The sequence below is a fragment of the Ochotona princeps genome, chromosome 5 (assembly GCF_030435755.1).
Source record: "Ochotona princeps isolate mOchPri1 chromosome 5, mOchPri1.hap1, whole genome shotgun sequence".
Lineage (NCBI taxonomy): Eukaryota > Metazoa > Chordata > Mammalia > Lagomorpha > Ochotonidae > Ochotona > Ochotona princeps.
Genome location: NC_080836.1, coordinates 8,932,082 through 8,952,997, shown reverse-complemented (window position 1 = coordinate 8,952,997; position 20,916 = coordinate 8,932,082). Strand labels below are relative to the sequence as shown.

The following is a 20,916-nucleotide window of genomic DNA, read 5'->3' as shown; positions in this document are numbered from 1 at the left end:
ATCAGTGTACGTGCCTGGCAAAAGAAATGCACAAACTGTGGTTATGTGTGTGCACATGAGAATACACACCATGCTATGGAAACCCACTGCAGTGTGTGTGCTGAAAACGTACTCTTTCAGATGGGTGTGCTTTGAGCATTGCACCTATCCTGTGATCAGGAAGGTGACAGAGGACGAATACAAAGGCAGGCTCATTGCCTAGCCATCACTGACCTGGGAATTTTTTGTGGTAACCCAGTCCCCCGTTGTCAGTGCCATTCCCCAGCAACCAAGCTGAAGACCAAAGGCAACATTGTGATGCTTGTTTCCCATCGGTTTGCATGGTGATCAGCATATTCTGGCTAATGCATGGAAGTAACAACTGGAGAGATTTGAAAGGTGGATTCACACATTCACACACCATGGGTGATATGGAAGTTTGAAATCTGTGCTTGCACAGTGCTAAGGGTTGGGGTGGGATGGAAAAAATTGGACGGGGTAATGTGAAAGTTGTCTTAAGTTGCCACTTATAAAACATCCATTAAAAAGCTCTAAAGTCAACACATTCCCTCTTTCCCTGTTTCACACCTGGAGGTAAGCCCTTTAATGTGAATGGTTTTGCGTGTGCCTTCCCAGAATTCCTGTGTTTCTACAAAAAGACAAGTTAAGTTACTGCATGGAAGGTGATTATATTCACACTTCTCACGACATGTATGCTGGCCATTTTTCTGTTTCGTTACTACCTCAGTCTTCCTGATTGCTCAGTAGCATTCAGTAGGACGTGTCTGTGTCTGCCATGATTTAGTTAACCGTATGTCATGTATAGGACACAAAGGTTTTTTCCTAAGACACAGCTGTATCCAAAGCTTTTTCTACCTTTATGTTTGTATCTACACTCATGAATTAGAGTATATACTTTACACTAATTTGTCAGTGGGTATAGACGTGTGGCCCTTAAAGAAGATGAACTGACCTCACTGTCCCAGAAAATCATTAAAGATTAAGTGTGTATTTTTAAAAAGATTTTATTTTCATTGAAAAGTCAGATCAACAGAGAGAAGGAGATACAGCAAGAAAGATCTTCTATCTGCTGGTTCACCCCCTAAATGTCCACAATTGCCAGAGCCAAGCCGATCTGAAGCCAGGAGCTTCCTCTCGGTCTCCCACACAGGTGTAGGGTCCTAAGGTTTTGGGCCATCCTCAACTGCTTTCCCAGGCCACAAGCAGGGAGCTGGATGGGAAATGGAGCAGCCGGAACATGAAGTGGCGCCAATATGGAATCCCGGACACATACAAGGCGAGGATTTTGCTATTATGCCAGCTGCGAAACCAATTTTTTAAGTTTTCTTTTGTTACCATTCAATTTTTAATAACATCTTGATATTTCTGACACATTTCATCCTGTACATTTTGTTTGTCTTGAAAGGTGAAGTGTATTCTTATACCACCAGCTCATGTTTTCTATCTCCTGTTTTTTTATAATGAAATACATGTGTTTTGTTGATTTTCTTTATAGGTACAGCTGTACTTAACACCTGTATTTTTGGGAGAGGGGCACCAACATTCAGCAATATTAGGTTCACCATCAGGCTACAGAAAGAAGTCTATGCCCTTCACTGTTTTTTCTGCTCTGAAACCTTTGTATAATCAAAGAGTTAAAAAATGAAAATAAAGCCATTTCTAAGAATTCATCATGGAATAAAGTGATGGGGTGATAATCGTGGGTTAGTTAAAATGAGTTATGCTTCAAGAACTCCAGGGACAGTTGAGGTGGTTTCCTTGAACTCTGTTGTAATATCATGATTTGCTTTAGTTAGTGTGTTTTGGGAGTTCTACCTTCTCTTTTTTGCTGAAGCCTTAATGTTGGCAAATACCTCTTGATTTTCCCACTTGAGTAAACGGATTTCTGTTTCTCACTTCGTGCCCTGATGCAGTCTGCTTGCTTTCTGACCCTGGGATCAGCCTGGGATTGCTTTACCTTCTTCCTAAGTCTGTTAGTTTCTCAGTTTAGTTGAAAACACATTCTCGAACATTTTTGTCAGGAACCTCTTAATGGGTAAGTTTCAAGACGCTTGTGTCTGGAAAGGCCCTCATTTGCCATCATAGTGGACTCCTGGTTAGTCTTGGCTCAGAATCCTTTTCTTGCAGAATCTGGAAGGCTGCTGTTATAGACTGTATTTTGTTGACAGTGTTGTGTGTGTATTCTGGTTTCTGTGTTTCAACATGTGAAAATGCTCTCCTGATTTTTTTTTTTTACTGTCAGTATAGATGTAAATGTTTTAAGTTTCATTTTTTTAAAAAATATTCATTTAACTTTAAAGAGTTATGTAAAAGGAGAGAGACAGATGTCTTCCATCTGCTAGTTTACTCCCCAGATGGCAACAGCCAGAGCTCAGCTGGTCTGAAGCCAGGTGGTTCTTCTGGATCTCTCCCATGGGAATAGGGACCTGAGGACTTGATCCATCCTCCCCTGCTTTGCTAGGTCATAAGCAAGGAGCTGGATTGAAAGTGGAGCAGCTGGGACTTGAGCTGGCACCCATATGTTATCCTGACTGCAGGCAGAGGGTTAACCTCCACCAGCCCCAGTTTCATCTTCCTTAATATACATTAAGAGTCTGCCTTGATTCCTTTCACAGCTTTGCTTTTCTCTGACTACTGTTTCTTGTCATCTCTACTCATCTAATGAAATTCTGTGTAGGTGCTTGTTAGTGGAACTGTCTACCTTGAATTACTTTTCCCTTCATATTCTGTTTCTGTCCTTTCCTGTTAGTTTTAGGGGAGTTCTGTTTTGCTTTTGTCTTCATACTAAAGCTGTTATTTGGCCCTCTGATGAGCCTTGTATTTTGTCAGCTGTATCTTAAATTTTTTTGAAGAGCTTACTAGTAGTTCTTTGGTCTTGTCATTTTTTAAAGTGGTTGTTTGTCTTGCATGAGCATATCCTTTCAAACGTTTAGCCTGGTAAATGAAGTATTTGTGTTTTTGGTAAGCCCTACTGTTATTTTTTCCTCTGAGCTCTGAACTCTGTCTCTCTTTCCATTTCTCTCTTTCACACTGATTTCTTCATTCTTCAGTTTTGATGGATTGAACAAATATTTAATGGTGGTTTGTGTTGATTAAGTAGCAGTTGGGGTTCTCTTCACTTCCCTAAGATGCTCCTCCCCTGTTCAGTGGCTCCTCCCCTTTCACTGTGGACCTGTGTTGGGGATTGATAACACAGGGTAAGGTGACATTGTAGTATACAGGCACCTGCCACAGCTGGCAGTCTTAGTGGGATGAACTCAGAGATGGAGTGCTTTGGTTTATTCTGCTGTGGGTGGATCTGCCATCTTTTTGCCTCTCCTTGCCTCTTTCCCTCTTCTCCTCTCCATCCTTCAGAATGATAGTGGGGCCTAGCCGCAATCTTCATTTGCTTGCTACTCTAGCCTCAATTAACTTTGCTTTGCTGAAAAACAGTTGCTGCTTGTGGCTGGGGCAACTCTTCCGTGTATGGATGGTCAGGCAGTCCCATACATCACTGAGTTGTCTGTAGTCTGTAAGCACTATCATCCTTTGTGCAGTGTGCATGTTAATTTTCTTTCTTAAAGATTTGTTTATTTTGGGCCTGGCGCGGTGGTCTAGTGGTTAAAGTCCTTGCGTTGAACGTGCTGGGATCACATATGGGCACTGGTTCTAATTCCGAAAATACTGCTTCCCATCCAGCTCCCTGCTTGTGGCCTGGGAAAGCAAAGATGGCCCAAAGCCTTGGGACTCTGTATCTGCATGTGAGACCCAGAAAAGCTCCTGGCTCCTGGCTTTGGATTGGCTCAGCTTCAGCCTTTGTGGTCACTTGATAAGTGAACCATTGGATGAAGATCTGTCTGTGTATCCTCCTCTCTGTATATCTGACTTTCCAACAAAAATAAAATAAATCTTTTTTTAAAAAGGTTTGTTTATTTTTATTTGTAAAAGGCATATTTACAGAGAGAAGGGGAGACAAAAGTCTTCCATCTGCTGGTTCATTCATTTGATGGCCACAATGGCCAGAACTGGGTGGGTTAAGCTGGGAGTTAGCAACTTCTTCCAAGTCTCCTATGCCAGTACAGCTTTTTGGGCCATTTCCTGCTGCCTTCCCAGGGTATAAGCAGGAAGCTGGATAGGAAGTGGAGCAGCCAGGACATGAAATGATGCTCATATGGGATCCTGGTGCTTGCAGGCTGAGGATTAGCCAGTTGCGCCATAGTATTAGCCCCTACATGTAATTTTTCTTTGCTTTATTCAAAATTATGAGTTCATTTGTTTTTGATGAATGCTTGTATTTGGGTTGAAGTTTTTCAGCTTTTCCTAAAATTTGTTGTCAAGGTGTGCCATTCTTGGTAAATACCTTCATACTGTACAAAGCTTTGGAATTAAGTTACCAAGGGGTTTACTTTAAGTTGCTTGATTAGTATTAAAATTATGGTTTGGTTCTAACGCATAGTTCCTTGAAACAGCTTCCCTGACTTTGACATTGTTACCTACTTCAATCTTTTCTTCTTTCCTTTTTTATTTTTTGTTTGTTTTTCCTGTTTAAGCAATAGACAGAGGAGGTAGAGATTTCTTCTATCTGGTACACTCCCCAAGTGGCCACAACAGCCAGATCTGAGCCAGGCTGAAGCCAGGAGCCAGGAACTCCATCCTGGTCTCCTGTCTGGGAGACTGGGATTCAGCTAGTGGAGCCTTTGCTGCAACTTTCCCAGGCACATTAGGGCTTGGGTTGAAAGTGATGCTTCTGGCACCTGAACTTGTTACCTGGGAATGGCATGTTGGCATGGCAAGCAGCATCTTCACTTGCTGTGGCAAAGTGCTGTTCTCATTTCTTCATTTTCATTGAAATCTTGCGTATTAAAAGTTTAATCATGTATCTGAAGCATGTGATTTAGAGGTAAGTGAAAATTCCTTGAATTAAACCTAGTATTTTTCCTGTTGAATGTTCTTTCTCCCTAGACATGTTAATGCTCTTTAAAAAAATAAGAATCATCAAACATCCATACTATAAATAAAAGGAAGTAGTGCGTGGCACCTTCTCAGTGCCAGGGGTGACATTTTAAACAAGTTGTTTAAGTAGTTAACATCCAAAACAGAGTGTCTTAGTTACTTAAAACATTTAAAATGATAAGGTAACAGTAATGGGAGACTGTTAGGTTTTCTAGTTGTGAAGTGATTACATTACATCAAATCTACTTGATGAATCAAGGGTGATTGTGATTAGAACTCAGTGTTCATTTTTCAGTTCTTTTCCCCGCTCAACTGAAATTTAACAATATTGCGAAAGTTTTAATTTGGGGAAGACTACTTAGGTGGAGTCCACTTTTCACCTTACGATACTCTATGCCTAGAAGCATTAGTACCTGTTGGATAACCAGCCGTGGTTGGAAGCCTGTGTTCCATGGTGAGCTTTTATGGGACAGAGATTGTATCACAATTAAAACTGTCATTCAATAGTATTGATAATGTAAGGTAGGAATGATTCTAAGTGCTGCATCTGTTTCGTTTAATTCTCAAATGCAATAATAAAGTCATAATCTTTACACATGAAAATACTGGGATTGCAAAAGGCCAAATAAATTAAAAGGACTTAAATAGTGACATCTAAGAATTGAACTTTGCTTTACTCAAAAATTTGCTGTGTACTTTCACGTAGCAAATGGGCAATGACCATAGAACTTACTTGAGTTATTATATTGATTCCTGATGCAACAGATTATAATACCATACGTGTGTTCCTTTTGGACAAAACACATTTCATCTCCTGTTCTTTCTTAAGAGGTGGAATTAGATTCAATTTTAAGTGGAAATGAGAAGTTTCCTGATTCATCCTTGGCACTGCTCAGAGAGGAGGGCAGAGTAAAACGTTAGTGTGTTTCACCCAAAAACACAATTTTGGCTCTTTTTCTTTTTGTAAGACTTACTTATTTTTATTGCAAAGATCAGATTTACAGAGAGAAGGAGAGACAGAAAGATCTTTCATTTCTGGTTCACTCCTAAAAGGGCTGCAACAGTGGAAGCTGAATCCAAAACAAAGATAGGAGCTTCTTCCAAGTCTCCTACGTGGGTGCAGGGTCCCAAGACTTTGGGCCATCCTCGACTGCTTTCCCAGGTCACAAGCAGGGACTGGATGGGAGGTGGAGCAGCCGGGACACGAACCGGCACCCAAATGGGATCCCAGCAATCACAAGGTAAGGATTTATCCACTGAGCTATTACACCGAACCCAGATTTTTTTTAAACCTTTCTTATTTTTAAAAGACAAATACACTTTCATATATGCATACATCTTCCATGTGCTGGTTCAGTTTCCAGGTGACTGATGGTTGTATCCTGGCCAAAGCAAAGCTAGGGTCTAGGAACTCCATCCAGGTTTTTTAAGTGGGTGGCAGAGACTCAAGCACTTGAGCCGCCATTGTTGCCTCCCAGGTACTCCAGTAGATGGTTCAGGAGTCTCAGGCAGTGTCCTAACCACTGACCGAAATAATTTCTTAATACCTCATTTCTTTACCTCCCCATTAAAAAAAAAAAGTGTATCAATTTATGTGAAAAGTGGAGTTGGCTCTTCCCTCCATTGGTTAACCATTCCCATTAGTCCCAAGATGGCCAGGGTTATACTGTGTCAAAACAAGGGCCCTGAGCTCCATCCAGGTCTCCCTTGTGGGTGCTGGGGATCCATGTACTCAGCCCATCTTAGGCTGGGAACTCTCTCAGAAGTGCAGCAGCCCTAGGACTTGAGCTGCCATGCAAATGAGATGCTGATGTTTTCTGGCATTGGTTTACTCCATGTGCTACAACCCTGGCCACTGTTTGGTTTTTAATAGAATGTGTAAAATTTTGGGTTTTTTTTTTTTTTTTTTTTTTGTAAGATTTATTTTTATCGCAAAGTCAGATATACAGAGAGGAGGAGCGACAGAGAGGAAAATCTTCTGTCTGATGATTGATTCCCCAAGCGGCCTCAACGACTAGAGTTGAGCCAATCTGAATCCAGGAGCATGAAATTTCTTCCATGTCTCCCATGTGGGTGCAGAGTCCCAAGGCTTTGGGCCGTCCTCGACTGCTTTCCCAGGCCACTAGCAGGGAGCTGGAAGGGAAGTGGGGCTGCTAGAATTGGAACAGGTTTCCATATGGGATCCTGGTGCGTTCAAGGCGAGGACTTTATCTGCTAGGCTACTGTGCCGGGCCTGGGTTTTACTTCTTTGGAGTTTGTCTTTCACTACTCATTCAGTTAAAAAAAAATGGAAATGACTTCTTTTAAACATTGTGAGAAAGAAATGCTGATATTGTTGATAGCATTTTTCCCTCCTTTCTAATATCGGATCAAAAAGCTTTAAAGATGTTTCTTTGGGAGACAGATTGGGTACAATGTTATTTGTGTCACATCAAAGTGTGTCTTACCTGATGATGTGGAGTTGGTCGTGATGGACTGCTAATTACTATACTTGGGATTCTCCAGCACTAGGCTGCACTTCCCTTGCTCCCTGCTTTCCATGCTGTACTCTGGAGAGCTGCATACCCTGCCCTTCAGGATTGGGGAGTTCAACTCCATCTCCTCCAGGCTCGAGTAATCACATCCGTTTTCTGGAATTTTCATGTATGGGAGATTTGGCTTTCCTTTTCTATCTTGTTTATATGTCTGTGGACTAAATGGATAAGTTATTTTATTTTGTTTTACTTGATTTTTAAAAAAAAAAATTTAAGCTGGAGACAAACCTACAGATACCTTCTATCTCTTCCCAGATGCCTAAAATGGGCAGAGCTGGGCCAGGCAGGAGCCCAGAGTCCAATATAGGATTCCCATGTGGATGACAGATCCAAGTACTTGAGCTGGCCCCTGCTGTCTCCCACGGTGTGCATTAGCAGGAAGCCAGAATCCCGTAGATCGTGGACTTTGGGAACTCTAGCGCTCTGATAAGGTTGCAGGACGCCAGGCAGTGTGTGCTGCACCAAGTACTCTGTGGTTTCAGATTTTTATTTGAGGGGTACTTAGCAGATTTACAGAGAGACAGAGATCTTCATCTGCTGGTTCACTCCCTAAGTGGCCGCAATGACAGAGCTGAGCCGATCTAAAGCCAGGAGCTGGGAACTTCTGGTCTTCCACAGACGTACCAGATCCCAAGGTTTTGGGCTGTCCTCAACTGCTTTCCCAGGCCACAAGCACAGAGCTGGATGGGAAGTGGAGTAGCTGGGACACAAACGGAATCCATATGGGATCCTGGTGCTTGCAGGGCAAGGGTTTAGCCACTGAGCCAACACGCTGGACCCATGATACATATTTCACATGGTTTATTTTATTGATTTGAAAGTGATAAAAGGAAAATAGAGTTCTTTCAATTGCTGATTCATTCTGCGAATGGCCACAGTGGTTGCAGATGGGCCAGACCAGGAATTCTGGGTCTCCCATGAGGGTATTGCGGGCCTGAGTTCTTGGGACATGCTCACTGCTTTCCCAAGTATGCTAGCAGGAAGTTTGATCAGAGCTGAAGCAGTCCGTGCAGAAAATCCACACTCCTGTATGGGATGTTGGTGGCTGTATAGGATGAACAGTGGCTGAACAGTTGCACCACTGCTTCAGTCTCTGTGATGATAACATCACACAAATAATGTAACAGCAGTGAAGCTGAAATTTGGTTGTTACTATCTTTTTTTTTAGATTAATTTTTATTGCATAGTCAGATAAACAGGAAGATCTCCCATCCTCTGATTCACCTTCTCAAGTGGCTGCAATGGCCAGAGCTGAGCCCATCCAAAGCCTGGAGCTTCTGGCTCTCGCACGCGGGTGCAGGATCTCAAGGCTTTGGGCCTCTTTCACTGCTTTTCCAGGCCATAAGCAGGGAGCTGTATGGGAATTAGTGCCGCTGGCATTAGAGCCAGTGCCCATATGGGATCCCAGTGTGTGCAAGGCGACGACTTTAGCCACTAGGCTACCGCACCATGCTCAGTTGTTGCAGTCCTTTCAACTTTTTAAATAAAGCTTTCATCAAAAAGGTTTTTTTTTTTTTAAATCTTTATTATTTTGAGATGGTGAGAGTATGTACTCTTACATGCCTAGCGTGTTACCAGTGGCTAAGGCTGAAGTGGGGCTGGGAACTCAGTCTAGGTCTCCTGTGTGGATAGCAGGAATCCAACTGCAAAATCCTTCAGTACTTTCTCAGGGAGCTGCAGCCAGGTACTCTGAGGAGGGATGTGGCTGAGGAGGGATGTGGACGTCCTAACTGGCATTGTTCGCCAGTAGTCAAATACCTGCCCGCATCCTTTGATCAGTAATCTACAAAACAGCAGCTCCTACAATGATTGGAACTTGTGTAATTCTGATTAGTACGATGTTCTGCTTGGCACAAAACATGTTGCAGAATTGCTTCCTTCTGAGTTTTAGATTTGAATATAGAGGATGGACACGTGGTCTGAGTGCCCTTAGGCAATGTTTTGATGAAATGCTGTAGCTGCTCCTAGTGTATCAGTAATCTTGTCACTGTTCCATTGTCATAATCCTGACGATTTCTAAAATGTAGTCCTCACATGGAAATCATGTTTTTCCCTGTTTATCCAGTTCTTCCATCTCATTACATAAGAGTTTAGCAACACTTTGACATGTCGGTAAAACATATGCCTGTATGGTGTGATTTAAAATATATATATATTTTATCCTACATTCGCAAGAATTTGATCACACTGAAGCCAGAAGTACTTAAAGTAATTATACGTCATTGCTTTTACGAGTTGTATGCATCATTTGAATTTCGAACCTAGCTTGGTAATTTCTTTTAGAAAAAAATACTTAGTTGACAGAAATCAGTAGAAGCTGTTTTACTTGCACATGCAAATTGAATGTGTGACTGAAGTGGGAGATTGAGCTTGCAGTTTTATGTTTGGATGGCAGTTACTCATGGTTCTTACACATAACATTGTTACAATCCCGATGGTTACAAAAGAATAAATACATGTTGTAGATACAGTTAGGGCCTTGTGTGCTCCATCCCAGTCTCCTCCTCTCCTTGAGGTATCCACTCTGAATTTAGAACCACCATCACTCACACAGCATAATGAGCTAGCTCTGCCAGTTGCCTGAGTTGGTCTTCTGACAGATTGGGAAGACTCCTGACCACGCTCTCCCTCAGATCTGTGATGGTATTGTGAGCACAGAAGGCTTTCACACAGAGAAACAGACTTGTCCATTTTCAAAACTCACCGTTGCCCAACCTGAACCCTTTCACTCCCAGTTCTGTGCACTGTTGTTGCTTGGAACATACTTTGTGGAAAAACAGCCTAGAGGTTATACCCTTTCCAGAATGCATTTCCTGTGGAAGTCTGGTTCTTCACAGTTGTGACATTCTGGATGTGGATGACAAAGATGCCGTTAGTCACTCCCAGCCGGGGTTCACGGTGAATCTCGGTGAGACTCCCCCTGGGAAAGTCACATGCCAGCAAGTGATCGCTGCATATTCATTGACCAGGGTGATGTTGCTGTTTAACTTTTCAAATGTTTGTGTCCTCTCACCCACTGAAGCGTCTGGTTATGGACCATGTCTTTGAATACCCTTTGGCTTAAACTTATCTATCATATTTTATGTTCTTACGGCTGGAAGTAGCAGGAACTTGTTGTCAATGTTTAACAGATTCTCTTAACAGTTCTTCAACTGTTAATGTTGTACAAGATATACTGGAAACTTTGTTTCACTTTTTTTCTTCCTGTATTGGAAAATATTGTTGCTTTTTGTAAGTTATGTATAAAAGAACTTTTTCTTAAGATTTGTTTATATAATGGCCTGAATCAGGAGAAATAAAATGGGAAAATGGACACTCGTTTTGACCTTCAAATAAAACTCATTATGTATTGATTTTCAAGGTGCTTACCAAGGTTTGGGGTCATGTGCACTGTCTTAATGGCTAGGCTCTTCACATTTTGGAGGTGAATGGTCCCTTAGGGCCTGGTCAGGCTGTGGAGGAAGGGTATGGTCATGAGAAATTCACTGGGATCACAGTGTTTTCATTCAATTTCGTGGAAGCTGCCAACCTCACCCTGCAGGCAAGAGTCAGAAGAAAGAGGCCTCCTTTCCCTGTTGGCCTCTTGTCCCCACCACACTACCACACACTTCAGGACTTGGGGATACGGAATAAGGGGGTGGGAGGCTCTCTGCTCTCCATACAGTGTTTGTTCACCCACTACCTAAAACCTGTTACTTGTATAACTTTGCGGCTTGCTAAGGAGTTTGTTCTGTTTTTCTAGAAGCTTTCTTTTTTCCCCCTAACACATTAGCATTTTTTTTCAGTAGGAGAATTGTCTTAATTGCAGTGATTTTTTTTTTTTTAAAGATTTATTCATTTTATTACAGCCAGATATACACAGAGGAGGAGAGACAGAGAGGAAGATCTTCCATCCGATGATTCACTCCCCAAGTGAGCCGCAACGGGCCGGTGCGTGCCGATCCGATGCTGGGAACCTGGAACCTCTTCCGGGTCTCCCACACGGGTGCAGGGTCCCAATGCATTGGGCCGTCCTCCACTGCTTTCCCAGGCCACAAGCATGGAGCTGGATGGGAAGTGGAGCTGCCGGGATTAGAACCGACGCCATATGGGATCCCGGGGCTTTCAAGGCGAGGACTTTAGCCGCTAGGCCACGCCGCCGGGCCCTGCAGTGATGTTTTTCTTGGAAATTATTTGTTCAGGACATCCTTCAAGCAGCACCCGAGTGTTCAGGTCTGCCTTCCCCCCGCCCCTTTGGTGAGCATATAATTGGTCACACCCATAGCCTAGTACATGTTAATCTCATATACTGTTATTTTTAGTTAAGGGATGGATGTGACGAGTGTATCAATGTATGAGAGAATGATCAACTGGACTAAATGAAATCATCGTGTACTTGCAGTTCAGTATTAATTTTAAGGCCTAGTGGGTGCTGTTGCAAATAATTCTGAAGTTGTAAGTTAAACTTTTTTTATTTTTCTGGTCTGTTGGACACAGGTTAATTCACAAAGCAGTGCCACCTGTCTGCAACAGGTGCTTAAAGCTGTTGCTGTCAATTCAGCCAGGACTCTGAGAATGTTTTGCTAGCTAAGAAGTGATGCAGAGTTCATTACTCTCAAAACTTCCCCCTCTAAAAAAGAGCCCATTGTATTTATGTTAATAAAGATCCTGGACAAGTTTATCACATCACCTTTGTAGCTTTGTGAGATAGAAGTTGTCACAATCTCAGTTGAGAAAGGATAGATTTTAATTGGAACAAAAGAAAGGGAAATGTTGTGCCACTTAATGTTGATGTTACCTTTGGAATGGTGAGAAGGTGACTGGAGCAGGAAGATGGCTAGGCCCCCTGCCCTTTTTGGCCCCCTGCCCTTTTAGGTCTCCTTGTTACAGTTACAGGTCTTCCCTAGCTGCAGCATCAATTAAGGGCGCTCTTTGGATGTTGACATTCATCATGTGACTGTAGAATACAGACTACATGGCTCTGAAAATTTGAATGCCCTTTAAGGCCTGTTAGTGTCCAGTAGGACTTTGATAGAATATATAAAATAACTTTTATGTAATAGTTTGTATCTTTTCTGTCCAGTATGCTAGCAACCAGTCACATGTGAGCACTTAAATATCACTGGTATGACAGGAATTTAAAAAAATTGACCTTCCACTCAGATGGCTATATGTGACTGTTAGCTACCACATTGAACGGTGCCGATTGTATCCTTAAGTATTCGAACTTAAAGTGAATTTCACAGAGACATCTGGCAGTCTTGTTCTTTGTCACAAAGCTCTTCCTAGCTCACTTATCCACGAGTGTGGATAAGGTGCCCACCACCTTTCCCCATAATCCTGAACCCTGGGTATCTGCCTTCCTACTCATTGGCTCCTGGAAGCTCTGCCATCCTGCCCAGAATTGTGCCTCCAATAAAGTCCACCTTTAGCTCCTCTTGTCCCCCCGTGGCCTTCGCAGCTGTGGAAAACGTTACAGTGACTGCCACAAGTTTGGTGTGGACCCTGGTTGCATACTATGTTTAGGGGCTGCTTTCTGAGAGGTTAATTAAATGCTGTTTAAAAAAAAAATGCTAGTTCCTTCACTGGCAAGCTCTTTAAAACATTTGGATCACTGAGCTATAAAAACACTTGCCACTTGAGTGAGTTTTCCCATTTAGTCTGTATTAATTGCTTCAGCGTTGAGCATATTGCATTCTTGGAATTCCTGTTTGGGGATCATAAAAAAGGCTTTGATTCCCGAAGTTCTGTCCCCTCTTAAGTGAAAGGATTGTGTTTGATGTAGATACTTTCTTCAGGGCTGTTGTTTAAAGTGGATAAAACCATGTGACTGGTACTAAATTCAACTTTCTATGGAATTTATGGCATGGCTTGCCAGTTCACAAAACCGAAAAATACTGGAAAATGGATTCAGTCCCACTGAGTCTGAGAATTATCTGATAAATGGCCTGTGCTTAGGATTTGAAGAGCAGCTGCCTTGGACTATAGGTCCTAGTTAGCTTTGCATAATTTGTTTGTTTGGAAATCTTGGGATATGGGGTCTGAGACCCACCAGAAGCACAAAAAATCTGCAGGTGCTCAAGTCCCTGATGTAAAGTTGCATAGTATTTGCCTATAATCTGTGTGAACCCTGCTGTGTACGTGAATCATTGCTTCTGTGTCACTTCTTTTTTTTTTTTTAAAGATTTATTCATTTTATTACAGCCAGATATACACAGAGGAGGAGAGACAGAGACGAAGATCTTCCATCCGATGATTCACTCCCCAAGTGAGCCGCAACGGACCGGTGTGCGCCGATCCGAAGCCGGGAACCTGGAACCTCTTCCGGGTCTCCCACGCGGGTGCAGGGTCCCAATGCATTGGGCCGTCCTCCACTGCTTTCCCAGGCCACAAGCATGGAGCTGGATGGGAAGTGGAGCTGCCGGGATTAGAACCGGCGCCCATATGGGATCCCGGGGCTTTCAAGGTGAGGACTTTAGCTTCTAGGCCACGCCGCCGGGCCCTCTGTGTCAGTTCTAATACCTAATACATTACCCCCACATCACTATCAGTGAAATACTTGGCACAGAGCAAACCTAAGTTTTTGCTGTAAGGAACTTGCTGATTTTTTTTCTGGCTGTTTTCTGCCCAAGATTGGTTGAATCCATGATGGCACACCCATGGGATATTGGGGCAACTAAATGACACTAGTCATCCATGTGGATTTTGAATAGAGTGAGACCAAAGGCAGCTTCCATAAGACAAAAAAGTGATGAAAGAAAAGCATCTGTGTGCTAAGGGACCTCAGCTAGGGTGGAAGAACAGATACCTTCTCACTGTCACCATTTCGTCCTTAAAAATTAGATCTAGTTTAAGATGATCCTTTATGTAAGTGGGGCCATGTTATACCTTGCATTTAGCGTGTAGTTTTTAAAAGGCAGGCTGACGTGTGATTTATATGAGGTGATGTTCACTTTTATTGGACGTATAGTACTGTGAAATTTCACACATACATTGCAATTCAGATTATAAATCATTTACAACACTTCCACACTTCCAACAATCTTGATACAATTGTGCTGTTGAGTAGATTTCTTGCAGAGAATTTACAGGAACAAAGTTCCCATGCCTTTAAAATTCTCATAGATGGGGCTGCCTGGCCTACCCACCAAAGTTGCACCCATTAACTTCCCAGCTGTTAATTCTCTCTCTTTCATCAAAAAGTGATATTAATATTACCTAGAAGCATAGCTTGCATTCTCTGACATTTCGTTCTCATCTTACAAACATGCCCAAAAAAACAATGACACATAAAGCTGAACCCATGTTGTTCTCAAAACCACAAAATCATGCTCCAGGGGATATGAATGGAAAAATGTTACCCTTGTTTCCAGTCTCGCAGTACAGCTTGATTTCCTGTGAATCTGCATGTCTCCACTTCGGTAACTGTTCATGTACAGTGTTTGAATCATCTTCAAGATACAGATGCAGAGTATTGCTTGGTTTTTTTTCTTTGCTTTTGATACATACTGTTTCATGAGCTTTTTTCTTTGCTTCCAGAATCATCATGTTAACTTCCGTTAAATTTAAATCATTTAAATTTGATTCTTTTACATTTTGGCTATGGGAAATTCCTAAAATCTGTTTCCAAATTTTTACTACTAGAATAAGGCTTCTCATGCCACCTTTATATGCAAAAGTTTTTTTTTTTTTTTTAATGTTTTCTTAGTCTCTTAGGTCAGTTTCTACCAGCCTTAATTTTGTATCTAAATCTGTTAACCTTGGCATGAGAGGGTAAAACTTTCCTATTTGAGATAGTTTCTGTCACTTGGGTAAAAACTTTTTGCTTTATAAGAAAGCAGTTGTCTGTCAATTTGCTTCTGTGCCAGCTTTATTTATGGTTCATTTTTCTCATTGAAAATTTTTCTCAATTTTTTCATGGTTTTCAGATAGAAAAGTTACAAAATATTTGAGGCCGGAAGTGTTTGGGATTTTTAGACTTTTGCAGATTAAGGAATATTTACATACACATAATATGATGTCTTGAGAGTGGCACCAATGGGTAAATATTAAATTCACTCATGTTCTCTGTATATCTTATACAAATAACCTAAAGGTCTTGTGTGTGTGATATTTTTAGTCATGTCCATGAAGTAGTGTTTCATTATGTGCTGTGGTGTATCAGTGTTGAAGAAGTTTCAGGTGTGGATTTTTCAGAGTGGGATGCTCTGTGAGAAGCCTCCTTACCCAGGCAGGCCCCTGATCGTCCAGTGTCCTTCCTTACCCAGGCCCCTGGTCTCCGGTGCCCTTCCTTACCCAGGCAGGCCCCCGGTTGTCCAGTTCCCTTCCTGACCCTGGCCCCCAGTCCTCCAGCACCCTCCCTTACCCAGGCAGGCCCCTGGTCGACCAGCGTCCTTCCTTACCCAGGCCCCCGGTCCTCTGGCATCCTTCCTTACCCAGGCCCCCAGTCCTCTGGCATCCTTCCTTACCCAGGCCCCTGGTCGTCCAGCTCCCTTCCTTGGATGTGGTTTATACAATGTTGTTACATTTTCCTTCAGAAACATTAGATGAGATTTTGAGCAAATGAGTGTGTGTGTGTGTGTGTGTGTGTGTGTGTGAGAGAGAGAGAGAGAAGCTGCAAATCTTAGTTTGTTGCACATACTTTCCTACACTGTATTTTTTTTTCTCAGACAAAATTTGTATTCAATTTTAAGTATCCAAGGCTAAAGAGAGAGGGGGGTGGTCAGGAGAGAGAGAGCATCTTCCATCTTCTGGTTTGCTCCCCAGATGTTTGCCCAGATGTTTGCAGCAGTGCAAGGGTAGGCCAGGCCCAAGCTGGGAACCAGGAGCTTTGCTTATCCAGCACGGGTGGGAGGAACACAACCACGTAAGCATCACCTCCTGCTCCCAGGTGGACATGAGTAGGTAACTGGATGGCGAGCAGAGGTGCCAACGCTGGAACCAGCACTCTGTGATATGTGATGCGTGCTTTCTAAGCAGCAAATTCCCCTACCACACGACACCCTGCTCCTGTGTTTAATGTTTTTAGAAGTAGATAATACTGAGCATAGCTCAAAAGAAAATAATGTCAGAGCAAAAATAATAAGAAGTCTTTCAGTTCTCTCTGCGTTGAGTAGCACACTCGTCAGGAGTCTTTATATACAAAACAGCCCGGAAGAAGGTACTTGTTCTTTTCCTCTCGTTTTCATCACCCAACCTTTTCAGATCTAAGAAAGTAGGATGGCCTAGCCGTTAGGAGCTGAGGCTTTGGGGCCAGCTTCCTGCATTCACATCTCCACTCAGCCACGCTACCTGTTGGTTCCACGTATCTGGGCAGGTTCCAAGCTGTCTCCTCGAGAATCTCTGTGTAAAATGATGCTGGTATCCAGACTTCGCTCAGAATAGTACCATACACACAAGGGCACCTCAACATTACTGTCTTAGTTGAATGTATTCACTAAATTACATTCAATAAAATCAAATTGAAGAATAAAATAATGAACTAGTACCACTCAATTTAGTGTATATTCATAATGAGTATAGGTGTAGGTAAATCCATCTGAAATAAACTTTAGGGAACTTCAGAAGAGAAAATTAAAGCAGCTGAAGTATATTTTATTCTGCTGGCTTGATAGTTTTTTGGCTTTGCAAATAGATTTGAAGAAGCAACTTTATAGCTTTAAGCAGACATGCTTTTTTTTTCTTTAGGATTTATTTACTTTTAGTGGGAAGGCAGATTTACAGAGAAGAAGAGATAGAGCTTCAATCTGCTGGTTGACTTCCCCAATGGCCACAATGGCCAGAACTGAATTGATCTAACGCCATGCGGGTGCAGGGTCCCAAGGCAGTGGGCCGTTCTCCACTGCTTTTCCCAGGCCACAAGCAGGGAGCTGGATGGGAAGTGAAGCAGCTGGGATTAGAACCGGTGTCCATGTGGGATGCTGACACTTGCAGACAGAGAGGTAGCCAGTTGTGCCATTGCACGCCATTGCACCAGCCCCAAATATGCTTTTAAAATGTTATGTAAATTTTCCAGAAAAGGTGAGTAGGGGTGACTCCTGAGAATGTTTTATAACATAGTGCATTATAATTGGAACATGCTTTCTCATGCATTTTTTATAAGCAAATTTGTTTGAAATTTTCTTTTGCAAGATTTATTATATTTGAAAGGCAGAGTGACATAGATGGAGAAAGCAATATCTTGTTGTTTTTGGTTCACTCCCCAAGGTGGCTGCAAAACCAAAGCCAGGAGCGTGGACCTCCATCTGGGTCTCCCAGATGTCTGGCATGGGTTCAAGACTTAAAACTTCTCCCACTGCTTTATAAGACCCACTATCAAGGAATTGGATAGGAAATAAAGCAGCTAGGACTTGAACTGGTTCTCTGATATGGTATACCAGCGCAGCAGGGAGTGAATTCACACACTGTGCCACAATACTGTCTTCCAAATGTATTAAAAGTAAGATGCATTTACTTATTTGAAGTGCAGGATGACAGAGATCTACTGTCCTCTGGCTACATTGGCTAATGTTTTTTTAAAGATTTATTTAAATTTTTATTGGAAAGGCAGGTACACAGAGAGAAGGGAGACAGAAAGATCTTTTGTCTGCTCGTTCACCCCACAACTGGCCACAATGGCTGGAACGGAGCTAATCCAAAGCCCAGAGCCAGGAACCTCTTCGTGGTCCCCCCCACGCATGTGCAGGGACCCAAGGCGTTAGGCCGTCCTCGACTGCTTTTCCAGGCCACAAGTGTGAAGCTGGATGGGAAGTAGAGCAGCTGGACTACGAACTGGCATCCGTATGGGATCCCATTGCATGTGAGGCAAGGACTTTAGCCACTAGGCTACTTTGCTGGGTCCTAATGTCTATCTTTACTTAAAAATCTTTTTTTCATTTGAAAGAGTGACAGAGACTCCATGCCCTGATTTATTCCCCAAATTGCTACATGACTGGGGCTGGACCAAGCTGAAGGCATGAACCAAGTGCTGCCAAATCTCCCACTGGTTGGGTACATCCAAAGGTGCATTAGCAGTGAACTGGGTTAGAAGCAGAGTCAGAACTGGCCCTCAGATGATGCCAGATGCTGGGTCTCATTCGGTGTCTTCATTCACTGTGTCACAAGGCTGGCCTCTCCACTAATTAAAATTCATACATAGTAATATATATGTTTCATTCTAGCCAACAGTAGCCCATAAAGTTTGAAAATCCCTGGGTACATCTTTTTAAGGTCAAATCCTTCATAACATTAACATTGCTTAAGCTTGTGCTATGATTACTGAATTTTTCTTTTATTTAATTGTCTCATCCATTTTCTTCTGTTTCTCAACCTTTCCCATCCTAATCAGTGGTCCACATGGGTGTCCAGCTTTTACAACTATCATCACAAATAAATTTAAAAGTTAATTTGAAAGGCAGTGGCTGGGGAGGGCCAGAGCTCAGGCTGAGAGTAGGGTACTTCTCCCGTGTGGGTGACAGACAGACCGCTTGACCTGTCATCCTGCTGCCTTCCCAGGTCTGCATTAAGAGGAAGTGGCTGCGGACTCTCCACGGCGGGCACTCCAGTGTGGGATGTGGCTGTCTCAATTGCTAAAGTAACAGCAAGACCTCACTTCTCCTTTCTTGCCTCTGTTTTTCTATTACAAATGCATTCATTTCAGAAAATAGGAACACACCAGGAAATGAGACTCAATTTAATACCACCCCAGCCCCACCACTGCATCTCACTGTTGCTTCTCGTAATGGGTTGGCATGCATGCATAGTCATTCTTGTTACTGATTTGTTTATTTCCTATAGTGGTGCTATACACTAATTATTTTTAAACTAAGTTAGATTGGACATTTTAATCATGCTTATGTGATCATTTACAATAGGTATATTTTTTCATTGAGTATACATATGTCACAAACTACATTTGCATTGTATTCAAGGATATTTAAAAAAATACACTAGTAAACATTCTTACAGATTAATCCCTTTGGGCATAAGATTGTTTCCTCATGTTAAAAACCTGGGTCTTAATGTTAAAAGCAGTGTGTATTAGGGTGTTGAATATACACGTTTTTGTGCTTTTGGTACATAGTGTCACATTTCCGGTAGTTGGTATCTGTGTACACATGCCTATTAGATGTGAGAACATTCCTCCTTGCACTGGTGCCCATCGCTGCCAGTACTTCTAGACCATCTGTGCCCCCTGCCCTGGTTCAGTATCCTACCTCCTAACCAACACAGAATCCCACAGAAGCTGTGTTGGTGCCAGATTGGAGAAGGCACCTGTTTTCAAATGCTCTCAGCATTCTCAGTCTTTGCTTCCTAAGACATATGCCATAAAAATTATGATCGGGACTCTCTGCATAATATCCCACTTTTCTAAAGCGATACCCCTTTCCTTCAGCTCTCTAAGTGTTCATGTTCTTGTTGTGGTTTTTCCTGAGTGGGCGCTGTGACCTACTTGCTATAACACAGAAGATTATTGCACTCACCATCTCTAGAAGCTGCTGCTCCAGACTCAAGTCCTGTTCCTGTTGACGAGTTTTGGAGAGACTAGGGATTGTGACTTAATCCCCCTGGCCTACTGCTGCTTAACTTGTGAAATGAATTACTGAAAATGTAATGATTTGAAAAGGCAGTCCTTATAAATACTTAGTGTATTACCTAATACACAGTATGTACTCAATAAGGCATCTTTTAGCTTCCCATCTGAATCTCACAAAATACATGTAAATCAAACAGGGATCGAATTTCTTCTGCATTTCAGAGACCAATAGGAGCAAATACTGAAAGACTTTCCCTGCTTTCACATTTAGAAAGTGCTGGTTTCGGCCGAGTTGAGTGCTTTGGAAGTAAACCATAAGTACTCCCACCTTGTGGGGAGACTGAAGTGCATGACGGGGATTGTACTGAATAGTTAGGACAATGATGGGCAGCATGAAAAGTCTGAAAGGCAGCTATACAGGAACTTGAGAGCTGCTCAAGACGGGCTTCATTCCAAGCGATACAGATGGGTCCCTTGTGGCTTAGGAGATGAGGCTGCTGTGTCCAGGAGACTTGTAGCCACTGGCCAGTGTCTTTTTCAGGCTGAATGAACTGAGCACTTAGATGAAACATATAATAGATTTCTTTGGTTTACACTGGGGAATGGAGTTTTTGCTTTAAATGCCTGTGACTGATTGGACTTTTATCCTGACTTGTTTCCAACAGGGCATGGTGCTGATGTGAAGTGTGTCGACTGGCATCCAACCAAAGGGTTAGTTGTTTCAGGAAGTAAAGATAGTCAACAGCCAATCAAGTTCTGGGATCCCAAGACTGGGCAGAGTCTTGCGACACTGTAAGTGAGAGGGAACCCCATCTTGGCGACCCAACACAAGCCCATGAAGCAGTCTGCATTCTTTAATGTTCAGCTTCCTGTTCTCTTGTGTTTCTCAGAAAGTAGTCTGGGCAACAGATGGGTTTGTATCTGTAGACTTCTTATCAATTTTGATTTGTGTCTAAG

The 20,916-nt window shown here is 42.5% G+C and overlaps 1 protein-coding gene across 6 annotated transcripts in view; it reads left to right on the top strand.

Annotated features, from left to right (window-relative positions):
- WDR33 (WD repeat domain 33) overlaps nucleotides 1-20,916 on the top strand; it is an 88,041-nt gene that overhangs the window by 47,884 nt on the left and 19,241 nt on the right. For all 6 annotated transcript variants that reach the window (XM_058664356.1, XM_058664355.1, XM_058664354.1 and 3 more), the window contains exon 8: nucleotides 20,625-20,751. In XM_058664356.1, coding sequence (XP_058520339.1) covers nucleotides 20,625-20,751 — 127 coding nt within the window. The remainder of the gene's footprint in view (nucleotides 1-20,624; nucleotides 20,752-20,916) is intronic.